General features: G+C 36.7%; 2 protein-coding genes across 2 annotated transcripts; one reads left to right on the forward strand and one right to left on the reverse strand.

Annotated features, from left to right (window-relative positions):
• The first annotated feature begins 425 nt into the window (after positions 1-425).
• LOC115713967 (uncharacterized) lies at positions 426-4,237 on the forward strand. The gene is made up of 4 exons (XM_030642464.2): positions 426-1,294; positions 3,271-3,363; positions 3,521-3,588; positions 3,719-4,237. The coding sequence occupies exons 1-4, from the start codon at positions 668-670 to the stop codon at positions 3,885-3,887; spliced, it is 957 nt and encodes a 318-aa protein (XP_030498324.1). The 5' UTR covers positions 426-667; the 3' UTR covers positions 3,888-4,237.
• Positions 4,238-4,300: 63 nt separating this feature from the next.
• LOC115713966 (wall-associated receptor kinase-like 15) lies at positions 4,301-6,095 on the reverse strand. The gene is made up of 2 exons (XM_030642462.2): positions 5,029-6,095; positions 4,301-4,639 (listed from the first exon to the last, which is right to left on the reverse strand). The coding sequence occupies exons 1-2, from the start codon at positions 5,945-5,947 to the stop codon at positions 4,587-4,589; spliced, it is 972 nt and encodes a 323-aa protein (XP_030498322.2). The 5' UTR covers positions 5,948-6,095; the 3' UTR covers positions 4,301-4,586.
• Positions 6,096-18,302: the final 12,207 nt, after the last annotated feature.

Here is an 18,302-nt window from a genome sequence, read left to right on the forward strand (position 1 = left end):
TTCTGCTGCCTAAAAAGGTGAGCCCGTGACACATCGCACCATTTTTGGCGGTTTTTTAGTTTCGCGGTACGAGTGCAGTTTGGGAAATTAAAAAAACTGCATGTGCGGGTTGGTTTGAAAAAGTAGTCAAAAATCGCACCACTCGCACCGCGAACACTCCTAGTACCTATAGACTAACGAGAATCTTGAGCTTGGACTATTATTACAAATTTTCGAGATTAGGGACTTATCTATTAATTTTTGAGGAACTTATACCATAATTTAATATAAAATGAAGACCTACAACAATTTAGAGTTTGGGACTATGGTGGCTGTTTTTTAAAGTTAAGAAATTATTTGCATCAAATTAAATTTTTGTGGAAATTAACTTTTACTGTAATTTTCTCATTTATTTATTAATCTACTTTTTTATATGAACCCTACCTTTAACGACCATAAAATCTACTAACCTTGAATCTCTGTAGCCAACCGATTCGTTGCTTTTGTTTTTATAACGAAAATAATATTAAAGTAATTTCGAATTTTTAATTAAATATTTTGGTACCAAATCGGCAGTCTCATCATAATACCTGCTTTTTACACTCTGTAGTCTGTATATAATCTTCCCCCTTGTGCAATTTATTTCCAAATAAAAAAAAAAAACAAAACACACCTCAGAGCTCCAAAAATGGCGTGCTGCAGCTTCAGTCTCACAGCCACCAGAGAGTGGTTCTTGCGGCGATCGTTCTCAGCGGCCGGTCTAAAGTCATCGACAACCGATCTCGGCGACGGTACTTTCATGCATTGCTGGGTCCCAACCCACCACATCAACTCTAAGCCCACTCTCCTCCTCATCCATGGCATCGGAGCCAACGCAAAGTGGCAATGGAACGAATTCGTTCCTCTTCTGACTCCACAATTCAACGTTTACGTCCCGGACCTCCTCTTCTTCGGCGACTCGTACACGACCCGACCCGAGAGGTCAGAGTCGTTCCAGGCCCAATGCGTAGCGGCCGTTATGGATGCGCACGGCGTTAAGAGGATGAACGTGGTGGGGCTCAGTTACGGCGGGTTCGTGGGGTTCAGCTTGGCGGCGCAGTTTAAGGAACGTGTGGAGCGGCTGGTGCTATGCTGCGCCGGGGTGTGTTTGGAGGATAAGGATATGGATGAAGGGATGTTTCAGTCGAGGACTGTGGATGATTCGATCAACGTTTTGTTTCCTCAGACGACGGAAAAGGCAAGGGATTTGATTAAGCTCTCTTTTCACAAGCCCATTAGGGGAATTCCCTCTTTTTTCCTCAGAGACTATATTGAGGTAATTAATTATTACTGCTTTGACCCTTTTAGCTACCATTTTGGTAAAAACATCATAGTTATTGGTTTATTCAGTAGATTGATCGGAAAATTCTATTGATGGGAATTGAGTGTTAGGTACGTAGTAGGTGACAAATACTATGAGACTAAACTATTACTAATTTTGACTAAGGAGTGTTGGGTTCCTTGTTCTAGTAGTTCACATCAGTTTGAGAGTATTGTACTATAATGTAGTTTATTTATTAGTACATAATGGTTTGGCTTACGTTGACTTTACTCAAGCTCCAATAGACGCTTTAATTATAAGAGCTAAAAAGAAAAGTTTTAGGTTAAAATTTTCTCTGTCAAATGCTCTAAATTATTCGGTATAATACCTAATTTTAAATCCCAAAAATATTCTGTGCAGTTTAAAAGTGTCGTATCCCAATTACATATAATTCTCAAAATTTAATTTAATAATTCTCGTATAAAATATCTTTAACTATTTTAATTTTAATGCGTACGGCCGTTTGATCTACTTATTATTTTATATTTTAATTGTTTTTTGTACTTGTCTCCATCTCTCTAAATTATTATTTGTTTATTATATATATTTTTATTTTTTAATTTTAATAATATATATTTTTTTGAATGCATAAAATAGAGAAAGTGATGATGTATGGTGTAATATAAATGTGAGGTAAAATAAAAAAAGTAAAATTTTGATTAAATATTTTAAATGAAAGTAAAAAATTGGGAACTTGGGAGCAGGCCCGGCCCTGGGCATAGGCGGGCTAGGCCTGTGCCTAGGGCCCACCCAGCTCAGGGGTTCAAAATTTTTTTTTCCTTTTTTAAAATTATATATTTTTTTTACCAATTTTGAAAAATACCATATTTTTTCTAACATAAGGGCTCAAAATTTTTTTTTTCCCTATAGCCCACTTTGTTTCAGGGCCGGCCCTGCTTGGGAGTGTAGGTAGGGTTTAATTTTGGTTATTTTTACGCTAAATAGGCCTCTTTTTTAATATTATTGATCTTTATTAACTATTTGTTTACTGATGTTTATATTTTTTAAGAGTCACACAACTAATCAAAAAACAAAACATAAAAATACTTATCTATTATTATTTTTATTTTGAAAGCAATCCCAATCATAATATTTATTCAATTAACAAAATTCTAACATTAATATTACTCTTAATATTTGTAAAAAATAACTTTTGGTCGTAAAAATAACTAAACATCTGTGCAACTATATAATTTTTTATTTTTATTTTATCTTTTTTTGGTTAATTATGAAAAAATTCCTTTAATATGCTAACAAATCTAGTGAAACTACTTTGAAGCCCACCAAAGATAATCTATCGTAGATTTCATGCATGCGGAATACCGGGGTCATATCACTTCGGTGTTCGGAAAAAGACCCTAGTTTCTTCAAACAGCAGAAATTGTGGCCTCAATGTTAAAGGAAAAGCATATAGGATACACTTACAACTTAGTTTAATATAATGTTCTCATTTTTTTTTGGTCCCACATAGAGATAAGCTTCATGAGAGTTCTACAGCAGTTGCTTAAATTATGATCTTATTTTAACCTATAAAACCTATGGAAATTAAACATGTATCTTATTATTTCAAGGGAACAATTGAACTCATTAACGTTTTCAGGCATAAAAATTTCCTCTTCTCTAGTCTTTCCTACTTTACTTTTGCTTTAGTTTTTTTTTTCCTTAAAAAAAGCTGATTGTTTACTAGGATGGTGGACCACAGCTTTAATTATGCATTATGCTTTTTATGATGGCAACTTGTTTTATTGAGTTAGCAATAGCGCATTATAAGTTGCATTCTCGTATTCTTGTACTGACTACCTGTCTAACTTTTAAAATAGAACTAAAATATGAGAACTATTAGCTTTGGCTTGTCAAATCTGATCAATAATAATATTGACTCTTCTTACTGCATGCTCTGTCTAAAACTTATCAATTTGATTGCCTGGCAGTACATGTGCACATCATACATTCAAGAGAGGAAAGAACTAGTCCATGCATTACACAAGGACAGAAAAATGTCTGATCTTCCCAAGATTACACAGGTTATTATAAGTTTTAATTTCTACTATATTTATAAACATTTACCACAGCTTTATCTCCTTCTTTGGAAATTTATATCTTAACAATGAAAATCCCAGAAAGTTCCTCTTTCTCAGAATCTTCTAATTAAGTCATTTTTTATTATTATTCTTTATCCAGCCAACTCTGATTATCTGGGGAGAACACGACCGGATATTCCCAATAGAGCTAGCATACCGATTAGAGAGGTACACCGAGTTTTTAATTGAACAATAATGTAACTATTCCTTTAATATTTTACCATAAAGAGTTATAATTTATATTTGAAATGCTTTGCATTATGACCATAAACAGAGTTTGAATTCACCCCTTTTGCAGGCACATTGGTGAGAATGCACAACTAGCGGTCATAAAAAATGCAGGGCATGCCATAAACGCAGAGAAGCCAAAAGAGATGTACAAACACTTTAACTCGTTCCTCATTGGTCCACTCCCTCCTTCTAAGCCAGCAAAGGGAAACAACATCAATGGCCACAAGTTGGACTGAAAAGGTTCAAAAGTTGAAGCAAAATCTAGATTTTACAAATCCACGTTCGCCCAATCATGGATTAATTTCGAAGTTTAGAAATACTGGTGTATACCTAAATTATTATACTAGAAAGTGTGTTAGTAAAGAGAAAGTATGAATTAAGACCCATCTCTGGTTTGGGTGGAGCGAAAAAGTTGCTGGGTTGGCCACAGAATCTGGTTCTTGATACAATTTGCCTAGACTAGAGTAACTCTTTTTTATTATAAAAGCAGAGGATTGGGATGATATTGGCGTTTGTAAATTACTTAAATGTACGTATGGGCTTTTCTACGTATTTAATATTTATCGTCAGAGTCCATATTTATATATTTCAACAGCTTATTCAAAACTAATCGCCAGTACATAACACGATTTGGATACAAGAAAAAGAATGACTAAAACAATAACATTGTAATTACCAATTCAAACTCTCTTTTCATGACATCGTCTACAAGAATGTGGCTTTAAAAGAAGCCTACAAGTGGATATATATACGTTAAAATCCATTTGAACAGCAGAAGATGCTTTGTGCGTTACTTTATTTTCTACTTTTTCAATTTGATCAATCAATAACTACACACATTTCATTTCCAAAACAACTACTTTTGTACAAAAGCTGAAACAGAGTGAAAACAAGCAAATTTAAAGGAAGCCCATCTCCAGACTCCATCTAATCTTTTAAACTGCCATGCAGATAGTCATGCCAGCCAAAATACCATACCAAAATTTCCCTGAAATTTTATCATAAAATAAAGTTAACATGCTTAATGTGAAAAATAAGTACTGAAGAACATAATGGTATACATTTATATGTAACCATTCTTTTATATTATAAATAAATATATTGTATATAGTAACTTCTACATTAAGTTTGTGCCTTTTTATCCACGTATGAAAAGCTAAGCTTTATTCCCAAAATTAGTTTTTTTTTAAGGCAAAAGCTCTATGGAATATGGTGCGGATCTATGTACGTAACATTAACGCTTCAATCATATCCCAAAAGCATCAAACTTAAAAACAAATTTATGCATTCCGTTATTAATTGGTTGAGATAATTTATTTTTCAAATGACAATAATATAAGGTAAATATATAATATATATAATAAAATATAAACTTACAGGTGGGTAAAGAAGAAACTGATGAACCCCAAAATGCATCCTGAGCATAATAAGGAACAGCGCCATTATTGCAATCCGTCGTCGTATTGAGTCCATTTTTACATACACAAAGAAACGAATTATCATGATCATGATCACTATTAGTAGTAGAATACCCACAAACCCCATCACTTATTTCACAGCTCTTGCACTTGGTTTCCACAACGTTACTCTCCAAAACGCCGTTATTATACCCCAAAGTGACGCCGTATTGCCACCTGGCAGGGTCGGTGGCGTAATCCCCAAGCGAAACGACAGAGGCGAACGCTGAACACTTCATTTTGCGGAGGTTTAGCTCATCCTTGCCGTCCAAATTCGCCGGCGCGTACACGCAGCACGTGTTTGTCGGCGGGAAAAGCGGGAGGCCTAGAGCAACCACGGAGGGACACGTGTATATCGAGGCGCAGAGGTGGGAGTTGGGGTCGCAGACGGTTGAGGAATCTTTGACGGTGAGGGAAGAGGTCGGGGGTTGACAAGAGAGGAGGATGAAAGTTGATGGGCCGAGCTGGAATGGGCTGGGCCAGTCCAGACCGAAGTTGGACTGAGAGGGTTGCATGTTGAAGCAGGTGGACATGGATGGTGGGGTGATGGTTAAGGTCGAGGTGGTGTAGGATATGGAGGTGATGGGGTAGGATCCGGTGTGGGTGGTCAGGACGAGGTGGTCGTGGTCTCGGTTGTCGTCGGTAGGTGCGCACGTCACGTATGGTTGGAAACGCGGCGAGCCACAGCCGTAGCCGGTTCCGAACGGGTACTTGACTTGTGTAGACCCGCACATGTTTCGACATGAAGGGTCCGAAGCTAACGTGCGCCGTGGGGTGATGAAGATTAACAGAAGAAGGAGGTAGAAGAGGATGAGTGGGAGTCGATGATGATTTTCCATTGTTATTAGCTGAGGTTACTGTAAGTATTTGTGTGTGGATATGTGTAAGAAGATGGAAAACCAAATATATAAAAAGTAGGACATATACGAAGGAAGAAAAGTTGTTTGTCTTTTTATTTCCTTTTCCTTTTTCCAATTACGAATAATGGGTATGCATGACTTCTATATTTTCTAATGGAACTAATACTTTGAAGTTTATATTCATTTTTCATATAGTTATTGAACTAAAATATGCCAGATCGAATATTAAATTGCATTGCTATGTTATTTTTTGAACGTGTAAACTATTTTTAATGTAATATAAATCTCACAAAATAGACATACAAGTTTTCTTTTCTTTTATAAATTTCAATCACACACGTAAGATTTATCCAAAAACCTATTAGTTACAACCACGAATTATTTTTTAAAAAACATATTTCGACGTGTAGTTTTGGACACTCAAGTTGACTAAGAAATTGACGGTAACACTAACTACTCTTTATTCAATTACCAAAAAAGCATTGCTATTCGGCACCTCATATCAATGTGGCATGTTGTTTGTAGTTAGCCGTTTTTTATATTATATATTCAATCAAAATATATAAGACCCGATATTAAATTACACCAATAATAGTATGTCACCTCTTGTGGTACATGACACCTTAAGGCGCCCTTAGCATTTCTCGTACCAAAACCTGGAGTTAAGGCTTAAAAGTTATGATGTAGCGCCCTTAGCATTTCAAGTACCAAAACCCTATAGTGGAGTTAAGGCTTAAAAGTTATGGTGTGTGTAATATAAATTCCACAAATCACTCACACAAGCAATGTGAGACAAAATGTTAATTTTGTAATACTAAATTACGTGTGCATCGTAAGCATTTAATATAGATTATCATTATACCAAACGATTAGATCCCCCATATGTGTATGTATATTAAATCAGAAATAAAAAATGAACATAAAATATTTACCCCTTGATGAATTATCAAGATTCTTCACTATTTTTCGTATGTTGTATCTAAGAACGGTAATCGAACTCACACCAAATCGATCTTCCAAATCAACAACTACACACAAAAATCAATGTAAGCTGATAGTATACACATAATAATGCTTTTGAGTTAAATCCTAACTCATGAGCAATAATAGTTTTCTAGAGAGGAGAAAAAATAAAAATATGTATGTTCTAATCGCTTAACTTTTTTAAGTGTCTTTAATTTATTGTATATATAAATTTAGGATTATACCGATACAATAGTTATAATTGTAGAGAATGATGAGTAGAATTGTCTCTATTATTCATGTAAATAATATATATTTACAAAACCTTAGAGAAACTAAATTAGGAAAGTAGGTGAGAAAATAGGAAATGAAATATGTTATACCATGATTTTGCAAAATTAGCAAAGAAAATGATAAAAAATTGCCTAGGTGATTAGTAAAAACAGTTAATTAAAGTTAGATTTTCTCTCTCTCTCTCTCTTCGCTCCTTGCAACTCTCTGAGTTGGTGCCATGGCGAAAACAAGGTCCAAGAATGTGGAGAAATCGCAAATCTCGAACAGGAAGAATAAGAAGAAAGGTCCGAATTCGACTGCTGATGTAAAGAAAACTAAATCCATGGAGGAAATTCTTGGGGTTGAACCAGTTGAATTTTCGGATGATGAAGATGACAGAGTAGGAGCTGCTGGGTATGAACAGCCGCCCCTTTCACCGGAGTCATCGTTGAGAATGTTAAAGAGACAAGATGAGGTAGCTGCAGATTTTGGCTATTTCTTAGCTGCTACTAAGGAATGTCAAAACTCTATCTCGAAAGGAATTCAGCCTACGCCTCCGGTTCTTCGAGCAGAGCCAGTGATGCGCAACCTAGATTCAGCTTTTCAGAGTTCAAACAGAGAGGGGAAAGTGAAGATAACAATGGATGACATAGAGGAGGAGGTTGCATACTGGAAATCGGCTATTGTCTGTTACGTTCTTGGTGCGAATCCACCTCTTGCAGTTCTGGAAGGCTTTGCACGACGGATCTGGAAGGACAAAGTGGATAAGATAGGTATGGTCTCTTATGGTGTTTTTCTCATTAGATTTACTAGTATTAAAGATAGAGATGATATTCTTGCTGGGGGTTATATCTTCTTTAACAAGAGGCCTGTCATTATGAAGGCTTGGGATCCTAATTGTAATGTTAAGAAAGAGGATATTAGAACCATTCCTATTTGGATTCAGCTAGAGGACTTAGAGTTGAAGTATTGGCGGCAGAAATCATTGTTTAAAATAGTTGGGCAGCTAGGAAAACCTATTATGGTTGATGAGGTTACTAGGGAAAGGGATAAGCTACTTTTTCCTAGAATCCTTATTGAAGTTTCAATGGAGCAAGAGTTTCCTGGCCTGATCTATTTTGAGAATGAGTTTGGTAATGATGTGTCTGTGGTTGTCAATTATGAGTGGAAGCGTATTCTGTGCAAACATTGCAAAGGAATGGGACATAGTTCGGATGATTGTAGGAAGAAGGAGGCAAAAAAGCAAGAATGGGTGGTGAAAGGGGTGAAGAAACAAGTGACTGAACTGCCTAAGGAAGATGCAGATGGGTTTCAGCAAGTGGTGAAGGGTTGGAAGCTTAAAAATAAGCAAGCTCCTACTGAAGCATCTATCTCGAACCAGTATACTGGTTTACAGAATGAGGAAGAAAATGAATTGCAGAAGGAAGAGGATCGGGTGACTGAAGAAGTGCATGAAGAGATATTAACTAGAGGAGGGGGAGAACCTCCTTTAAACAATGGATAGGATTCTAAGTTGGAACGTCCGGGGAATCAACAATCAACACAAGCAAATGGATGTTAAGCAATTTATTGCTAAAAATAATGTCGGTTTGGTTGGTATCCTTGAGACGAGAGTTAAGGCTTCGAGTCTTGGAGCCTTATATGTTAGAATGTTTTCCAATTGGTGTTTTACGGCAAATAATGCTTGGCATAAAGGGGGGCGAATTTTAGTAGCATGGAATCCTTTGAGTTACATAGTTGACATACTTTTTTGCTCAAGCCAAATAATTCATCTTTCGGTTACAACCATGGATAATAGGAACAAGTTTCTTGTTTCTTTTATTTATGGTTTTAACAAGGAAGAGGATAGGAGGCTTCTTTGGAAAGAATTAGAGGGTTTGAGATCAAATGAGCCATGGGTAGTGCTTGGGGATTTCAATGATATTCTTGAGAAGGGAGAAAGAATTGGGAAGAGAGCACATTTTACACCAACAGCTTTTTGGGAGTGTACAATCAGGTGCCAATTAGAAGATGTGAAATATGGCGGGAATTTTTTTACTTGGAATAATAGACAACAAGGAGATGATAGAATATACTCTAAGATTGATAGAGTTATGGCAAATCCTAGTTGGCTGAATTTATATCCGATTGCTGAGGCACTATTTTTGCAGGAGGGACTCTTCGATCACACCCCCGTAATATTGACGGTTTACCCATCACTCCCAAGTGGTAGAAAACCGTTTAAATATTTTCGAATGTGGTCGAGTTCTCCTAATTACCAAAGGCAAGTCGGGGATAGTTGGAAGGGATCGGTTGTGGGAACTAAAATGTATCAACTAGTCACTAAACTGAAGTGACTCAAACCTGTTTTGGCAGCAATTAACAAGTCTGGTTTTGCTGATATACAGGGAGAAGAAATGAGGGTGAAGGAGCTCTTGACTGAGTGTCAACGAAGACTGAACCTGGACCCGTTGAATGAAACATTAATGCAGCAAGAGAAAGCAGTTCGTGAGCAGTACGCTGGAAAACATAAAGCACTAATCTCTTTTCTGCAACAAAAATCCAAGGCCATTTGGATTAAAAATGGGGATTCCAACACATCAGTTTTCCATTCGAGTATCAAGGACCGATCAAGGCAAAATAGAATTCTCTCCATTGTCAATGCTCAAGGTGAAAGAGTAGATGAACAAGAGAAGATTACTCAGGCTTTCATAGATTACTACAAAGATCTATTGGGGACAAGCATGGTAGGCAGGACGACGGTTAAAAATTCAGTCATGAAGGAGGGACCATTGATAACACCTACACATGCTGCAAACTTGATGGCAGATTTTTCCAATGAGGAAATTAAAGAAGCTATGTTTAGCATTCCAGGGGTGAAGAGTCCGGGGCCAGATGGTTTTGGGAGTTACTTTTTTCAAGATAACTGGGATCTGGTTGGGGGTGAAACTTGTGAAGCAATAGCCTCCTTCTTGAAGTCAGGTAATCTGCTAAAAGAAATTAACTCAACTGTCATTACCTTGATTCCTAAAATTAAATGCCCGAATAAGGTGAGTGATTTTCGGCCTATATCTTGTTGTAATGTGCTATATAAGGTGGCTACCAAGTTGATTTGTTCTAGACTTAAACACATCTTGCCTGAATTAGTCTCTCTAAACCAGGGAGGATTTATTAAAGGCAGGTATATAGCTCATAACATCATGATTTGCCAAGATCTAATTAGGAATTATGGTAGGAAGGATTCTAAGCCTAATTGTATGATCAAGCTTGATCTTCAAAAGGCGTATGACACAATGGATTGGGAGTTTTTGAAAGAAATGTTACATGCTTTTGAATTCCCGGAGAAGTTCATTAGTTTGATCATGACTTGTATCCGAACGCCTAGATACTCCTTAATGTTCAATGGATCCATGCATGGATTCTTTGAAGCAAAAAGGGGTTTGAGGCAAGGAGATCCAATGTCCCCTTTGCTTTTTGTCTTGGGCATGGAATATCTAAGCCGAATTATGAGCAAGATTGGAAGGAAAACAGATTTCAGGTATCATGAGAGAAGTGTAGAAATGAAGCTAAACCATCTTAGTTTTGCGGATGATGTGCTGTTGTTTTGTAGGGGAGACTTTAAAAGTGTCTATTTGTTGATGCAAGGGCTCAAATTATTCACAAACACTTCTGGTTTAACGCCAAACAAGGGTAAGTCTGTTGTTTTTTTCAGTGGAATGGAGGAAAGCGAGATTAAAAGGGTGCTGGACATGACAGGATTCTCGAGGCAGGATGCTCCTTTCAAGTATTTGGGAGTTCCCATTTGTGCAAGGAGAATTGCAGCCTCGGATTGTGTCACACTTGCTCAAAAAATAACTAAAAGAATACAGGTATGGGCAACCCAAAATCTGTCATATGCTGGGAGATTGGTGTTGGTTAACTCTGTGCTTAGTACAATTCATATGTATTGGAGTCAAATCATGGTTCTCCCTAAAGAAGTCATTAAAGAAATAGAAGGAATTTGTAGATCCTTCTTGTGGACAGGGAAGAGCTTAATGGAAGGAGCTGGAGCTGTTGGTTGGGAAAAGTTGTGCTACCCGAAAAAAGAAGGTGGGCTTGGTCTTTTGAACATTGCTCATTGGAATATAGCTGCCATGTTTAAACACATATGGGCTGTAGCTAATAAAAAGGATAATCTTTGGGTGAAATGGGTGCATTGTGTATATATAAAAAATCATAATTGGTGGGAGTACAAGGCTCCCCAAGGTAGTAGTTGGTATTGGAGGAAATTGGTGTCTATCAAAGATTTAGTGAAGCAATCTTTGAACCATGAGGAATTCTCCAATGAAGAGTATAAGATTGCAACAGGTTATAGGGTACTGGTTCAAGAGCATGAAAAGGTGGACTGGTGTAATGAGGTTTGGGCTAGAATCAACACCCCGAAACACAGTTTTCTCACCTGGTTAGCCATCCAGCAGAGGCTGAAAACCAGAGAACGTTTATGCAGGTTTAGTGTTATAGACTCTCCAGTCTGCAGCTTCTGCAACAGTGATGATGAAACAACTGAACACGTGTTCTTCAGGTGCGTTTTCTCCCAGCTTTGTCTGGTGCAGGTGAAGAAATGGCTGAAGTGGAGAACTCAGGCCGATACATTGCAGGCAGTTCTCAAAACAGTTAGGAAAGCTAAGCAAACTAAATTCAAGAAAAATGTCAAAGCTTCAAGTATTGCAGCACTTGTATACTTGATTTGGAAGGCAAGGAATGAGCTCATTTGGCAAATAAAAGTCCCCAAAGTTGAGGAATTAATTCAGCGGCTACAGCAGGTGGTTAAAACTAGAACAATGCTTGTGTTGCCTCAAAAAGTGAAAATTAAAGATAGAGAGTGGTTTGATAATTTGTAAATAATTGTATAGATTTATTGAGGCCAATGTTGGTGCTTTTAGGATGTAAATAAAAGTTTTGTGCAATGAAATCTTCTGATTCATCAAAAAAAAAAAAAATTGCCTAGGTGGTGATACCATCTCTAATCACCTAGGCACCTAGGTGGTCACATCATGTCTAATCACCTTCCCAGGGCAAATGTCCCTCATCATCACTTTATCACCTTAATACTATTTTGAGAATCTCATCATCACTTACACTATGTTTGGTAGAGGGGAGAGAAGGAGGGACGGGGAGGGATGGAGGGATTGGAAAATCTTCTTGTTTGGCAAGAGGGAGAGAAGAATGGGGAGGAGAGATAGAAGGAGAGGGTCTCCTTCCAAACATATTATTTTTAATTCCTCTTAACATGGGAGAATTCAAGAAAAAGACAAAAAGATTATACAAAATATCTTTTCTACTCTTGAAAAAAATAATATATAATTATATTAAAAATGATAAAATAGTAATTTTAATATTTATTTTACTCTCCATCCTTCCCCATATACTCCTAACACCAAACAACACAAAGGAGAACAAATATCATCTCCATCCTTTCTACACTCTCCATCCATCCTACTCTCTCCTTCCTACCAAACATAGCCTTAGGCCTTATCACCTCAGTCTCCCTCACCTAGGCCTCATCACCATGGATCTATGCCCTATAAGCATCTCGACCTCACCATTTTGGGGATCTCAACCAAGCTTTGGTACACCATCTTGTCCCTAGGTAGGAAGCCAACACCCCCATAACCCTTTAAGCCATCTTGGCCTTAAGAGCCTCAACACGCCTCATCTCATCCATAGGGGCCTCAACATGCATCATTTCAGCCCTGGGGCCTCAACACGCATCATCTCGACCTTGGGGCCTCGACACGAATCATTTCAACCTTGGAGCCTCGACATGCATCACCTCATCCCAAAGGGCCTCAGCATGCATCACCTCGGCCTTAGGAGCCTCAACATATCATCTCGGCCTTACACTACAAGAAATAAGACTTTTGCCAGCGCATTTGGCCAAATGTTCCAGTAAAAGTTATCGGTGAAAGGGGATCCTAGGAAATGGAAATTTATTTGGGCATTACTTTTACCAGCGCACTATTGCGTCGGTAAAGGAAACATATACCGACGCAATTCAAAACCTAGAAACTTAATAGCCATTTGGCACAAATTTTTTTAGTGAATTATTTACTTTTGTCAGTGCATAAATGCGTCGGGTAAAGGTCCCATAAATTAGAGGGAAATTTCCCGCGTGAAAAAATCTTTTGGCGACATGTTAAGGCTTTTACCAGCTTATTTATGCACTGGAAAAAACCTAAAAAAGTAGGTGGGAAGTTTCCCGCATGTTTTTTTATGAGAGGGAAACCTTTTATCGGTGTATATTTGCACTGGTAAAAATAAAAGTGAAATGGTGCTTAGGCTTTTGCTGACGCATATATGCACCGAAAAAAGCCTAAAAAAAGTAGGTGGAAAATTTTTCGGTGAAAGGGTAACCTTTACTGACACATATTTATGCTGGTAAAAGTAAAAGTGAAATGATGCATTATATTTTTTAGGGGATTTTTTTCTTTTAACCGGCACAACCAATTGCGCTGGTAAATTTTTTTGAAATAAATTGGGGAAGACGATCCTTCTTCCCCATTTTCTCTGGTTTTTGAAGCTCTCTCTCCCCTCCCTGATTCTCACTCTCTCTCTCTCTCTACTCTATCTTCGAATCTCTCACTTTTTTTGTTCTCACTCTTTCCCCCACTCTCTCTCTCTCTCTCTCTCTCTCTCTCTCTCTCTCTCTCTCTCTCTCTCTCTCTCTCTATCTATCTATCTATCTATAAAAGAAAATACATAGAGTTACCCACTCCGGCACCACTGCTCTGTCACCTCCTCTATCTCCGATTCTCCCTTATATGTAAATTTTTATTTTAAATATCTATTTGTTTTAATTTTTATATGGGTATAATTTATTAATTTTGTGCATATATATTTTTATACCACTTGATGGTTTCTTTCACTTAGTTTTGATATATTATTGGTGAAAATATATTTTTGGCAAGAAATCTCATCCCCCTTCCTTATGGTTGACCATTGCCACTCATTGTGCCACAAAGATGGGAGTGATCGTCTATGTTTGTTCCTTGGTGAGAAATGAGTTCTTTCACTTGTGTTGCACTCCTTGGTGTTTAGGGAATACATTTTGACAATTTTCCCTTAGTGCTTTGTAGGTGACGACCACTGCCATCTCCTTGTGGCAGTGTTCTCAAAAAATTGGAGAGCACTGCCATCTCCATATGGCAGTGGGCGCATGGACTCTATTCCATGGGAGTTTTATGCCATTTTGACTTTATGCACAAATTTAAGTATTTTCATGCTCAAATGAGTCAAGTCCTTGTTGGTTTCCTTGGCAGATTGAGGTCTCTAGGGTAAAAACGCTCGTACGGCCCCATGAACCGTAGTTTGGACATACTTAAGTGTCTGAGTCCCGATACCAAATAGTTGGTTAATGTTTTCGAGTCCCCTAAAGGTGCCATGGGACCCTCAAGAAAAAACTATATCATCAAATTAGCCAAATATTTTTAAATCTCGTGCTATATTTTTGGATCAGTGATTCACAAAAGGGAGCTAGATACCACTACAGTACCCTTTGAGCTTACCAGTCCAAAACCCCAACCATCCAAGCCAATAGAAATTAAAATGCTAAGAGATACCTTAAGGTACCAAATGCTATAAAAAGTGACAAATTGTTGTTAGTATATTTTAATATCGAGTCTCACATTTTTAAATTTAATAAATAATATAAAAAAATGTTAGTCAATTATAAAAGACTAATTAGGATTTTTTCCCCCCAAACTTTGACATATACCAAATCATGCCCCCTGAAGTTTTAAGGTCGTTAAAAATGCCCCTTGAACTATTGAGATTGTTTAGTTTAAGGATTTTTGTCCAATTTTAGTAGAAAAATTCTAACATGGATGAAAGTTTAGGAGGTATGATTTAGTACATATCAAAGTTCGAGGGACATGATTTGGTAGATACTAAAGTCTGGGGAGCATGATTTAGTACATAAACAATCACTGAAATAGTAAAATTGAATGAAATTAGACAAAAGTCCTTAAATCTTACAATCTCAATAGTTCTGGGGGAATTTTTTAATGGCCAAAAAAATTCAAGGGGCATGATTTGGTACATGTCAAAGTTCGTGTGGAAAAAAAATCCGTATTAGCCATTATAAAATGTCACATTAGGTTGAGCAGCTTAACATGGGAAAAAAATCTTCTGTCCAAAAAACCATGTCTCCACCCCAGGGTCGGCCCTAGGCATAGGCGGGCTAGGCCCGTGCCTAGGGCCCACACTTTTCGGGGGCCCAAAATAAAAAAACAAAAAAATTTATATAGGCTTTTATTTAAGTAAAATTTAAGTGTATTATAAGCAACAAATAACTTAGTTGGTTGAGGTGGATGACATAATGTCTAAGGTCATGGGTTCAAATCTCATAACACTCTTCTTTTGATATTTTTTTTATATATATATTTGAGGGCCCAAAATCTAATTCGTCTTGGGCCCATATATTTTCAAGGCCGACCTCCACCCTGTCCCACCAATAAATTTAAGCTACATGATTTTTTTTTTTCTTTCATTTATTAGGTATATTATTAATTTTTTTAACGTTAACTAAGGTTAAGTCAATAGTTAACTTTCATCCCATAATTAATGCTATATTCTCTCTCTCAAAATTGTAAAAGTCTTATTTTAATTCAATATCAATATCTTTCAAAGTAAACAACGCAGTTAATTTTTATCCTACAATTAATGCTATATATTCTCTCTCTTGATTCAATAACAATATTAACACTAAATATTAAATTAACCATATTGTTATAAAATATTAGTATTATGTAATATTATAATTTAGAGAAAGAAAATAGAGAAGAGATGAGAATTTTCTGAGTGATTTATTCCAATAGGTGATCTCCTATTTATACACATACAAGAGTCAAATATTAAGAAACTAAGAGAAAGGGAAACTAAGAAAAAGGGAATGTTGATTACATTAATGGTAATAAATAAAAGATTTGGACATCCACATAATTAATACTATTTATAACACTCCCCCTTGGATGTCCATAATAACTGCCTCATTAAAAACCTCGCCGAGAAAACCCAGTGGGACAAAACTCGGTCAAGGAAAAAAGAGTGCAGTATGAAATTACTCCCCCTCATTTTGGCATTCGTGGAGATCCTTTAATCGACGCATTCCAATCTTGTGAACCATCTTCTCAAAAGTTGATGTTGGTAATGACTTCGTGAATAAGTCTGCAAGATTATCGCTTGATCGAATTTGTTGAACATCGATATCACCATTTTCTTGAAGATTGTGTGTAAAGAAGAATTTTGGTGAAATATGTTTAGTTCTGTCTCCTTTAATGTACCCTCCTTTAAGTTGAGCGATGCAAGCAGCATTATCTTCATAGAGAATTGTTGGTACTTCTTTATTAGATGTTAATCCACATGTTCCTCGAATATGTTGTGTCATTGATCTTAACCAAACACATTCTCGACTTGCCTCGTGAATTGCAAGTATCTCAGCATGATTTGAGGAAGTAGCCACCAGAGTTTGCTTTGTTGATCGCCAGGATATAGCAGTGTCACCGCAAGTGAACAAATAGCCAGTTTGAGATCTGGCTTTATGTGGATCAGATAAATATCCTGCATCTGCGTAGCCAATAAGTTGTGACCCACAATTATTAGAATAGAATAATCCTTTATCAATAGTACCCTGGAGATAGCGGAGTATGTGCTTAATCCCTTTCCAATGTCTATATGTTGGAGCAGAACTAAATCTTGCTAATAAATTGACAGAGAAAGCTATATCAGGTCTTGTACAATTAGCAAGATACATCAATGCTCCTATTGCACTAAGATATGGTACTTCTGGACCAAGGAGCTCTTCATGTTCTTCTCTAGGTCGAAAAGGATCTTTTTCTACATCAAGTGACCTAACTACCATTGGGCTACTCAATGGGTGTGATTTATCCATATAAAACCGTCTCAAAATCTTTTCAGTATAAGTTGACTGATGAATGAAAATTCCACATTTTAAATGCTCAATTTGTAGACCAAGACAAAATTTTGTTTTTCCTAAATCTTTCATTTCGAACTCTTTCTTTAGATATTCCACAGCTTCTGAAAGTTTTTCAGGAGTTCCAATAATATTCAAATCATCAACATATACAGCAATGATAACAAACTCAGGACTTGAACTTTTTATAAAAACACATGGGCAAATAGGATCATTTTTATATCCTTCTTTTAATAAATATTCACTAAGTCGATTGTACCACATGCGTCCTGATTGTTTTAATCCATACAATGATCTTTGTAATTTAATTGAGCACATTTCTCGATTGCTTGAATTATATGCATCAGGCATCTTAAATCCTTCAGGGATCTTCATGTAAATATCACTATCTAGTGATCCATATAAATAAGCTGTGACTACATCCATTAATCGCATATCGAGTTTTTCACTCACAGCCAGGCTAACCAAATATCTTAATGTTATTGCATCCACCACAGGAGAATATGTCTCCTCATAATCAATACCTGGCCTTTGAGAAAAACCTTGAGCTACAAGTCTTGCTTTGTATCTCACAACTTCATTTTTCTCATTTCTTTTACGTAAACATACCCATTTGTATCCAACGGGTTTCACACCTTCAGGTGTTTGGACTATAGGTCCAAATACTTTGCGTTTAGCAAGTGAATTCAATTCTGCTTGAATTGCTTCTTTCCATTTTGGCCAATCTTTTCTATTTTGACATTCTTTGATAGATTTAGGTTCAAGATCCTCGTTTTCATTCATAATTTCTAGCGCTACATTATAAGCAAAAATATTGTCGACAATTACTTCGAGTCGGTTCCATTCTTTTCTTGTATTGACATAATTTATTGAGATCTCATTATTGCTAATATTTTCAGGTACCTGAATCTCTTCAAGAGATTTGTTTATGTCAACATCTTCCTCGAAATTTTCAGCCTCTTCATTAGGGCCATCTTGATTATTTGCTCCCTTTCTTTTTCGAGGATTTTTATCTTTGGAACCGACTGGTCTACCACGTTTCAAACGTGCTTTAGAATCATTAATTAATTGTCCTTCTGGGACTTCAATTCGAATTGGAGCATTTTCAGCTGGAATATGTGATTTTGTAATTTTCTTTGGGTCAGTGAA

Source organism: Cannabis sativa, chromosome 4, assembly GCF_029168945.1.
Source record: "Cannabis sativa cultivar Pink pepper isolate KNU-18-1 chromosome 4, ASM2916894v1, whole genome shotgun sequence".
Lineage (NCBI taxonomy): Eukaryota > Viridiplantae > Streptophyta > Magnoliopsida > Rosales > Cannabaceae > Cannabis > Cannabis sativa.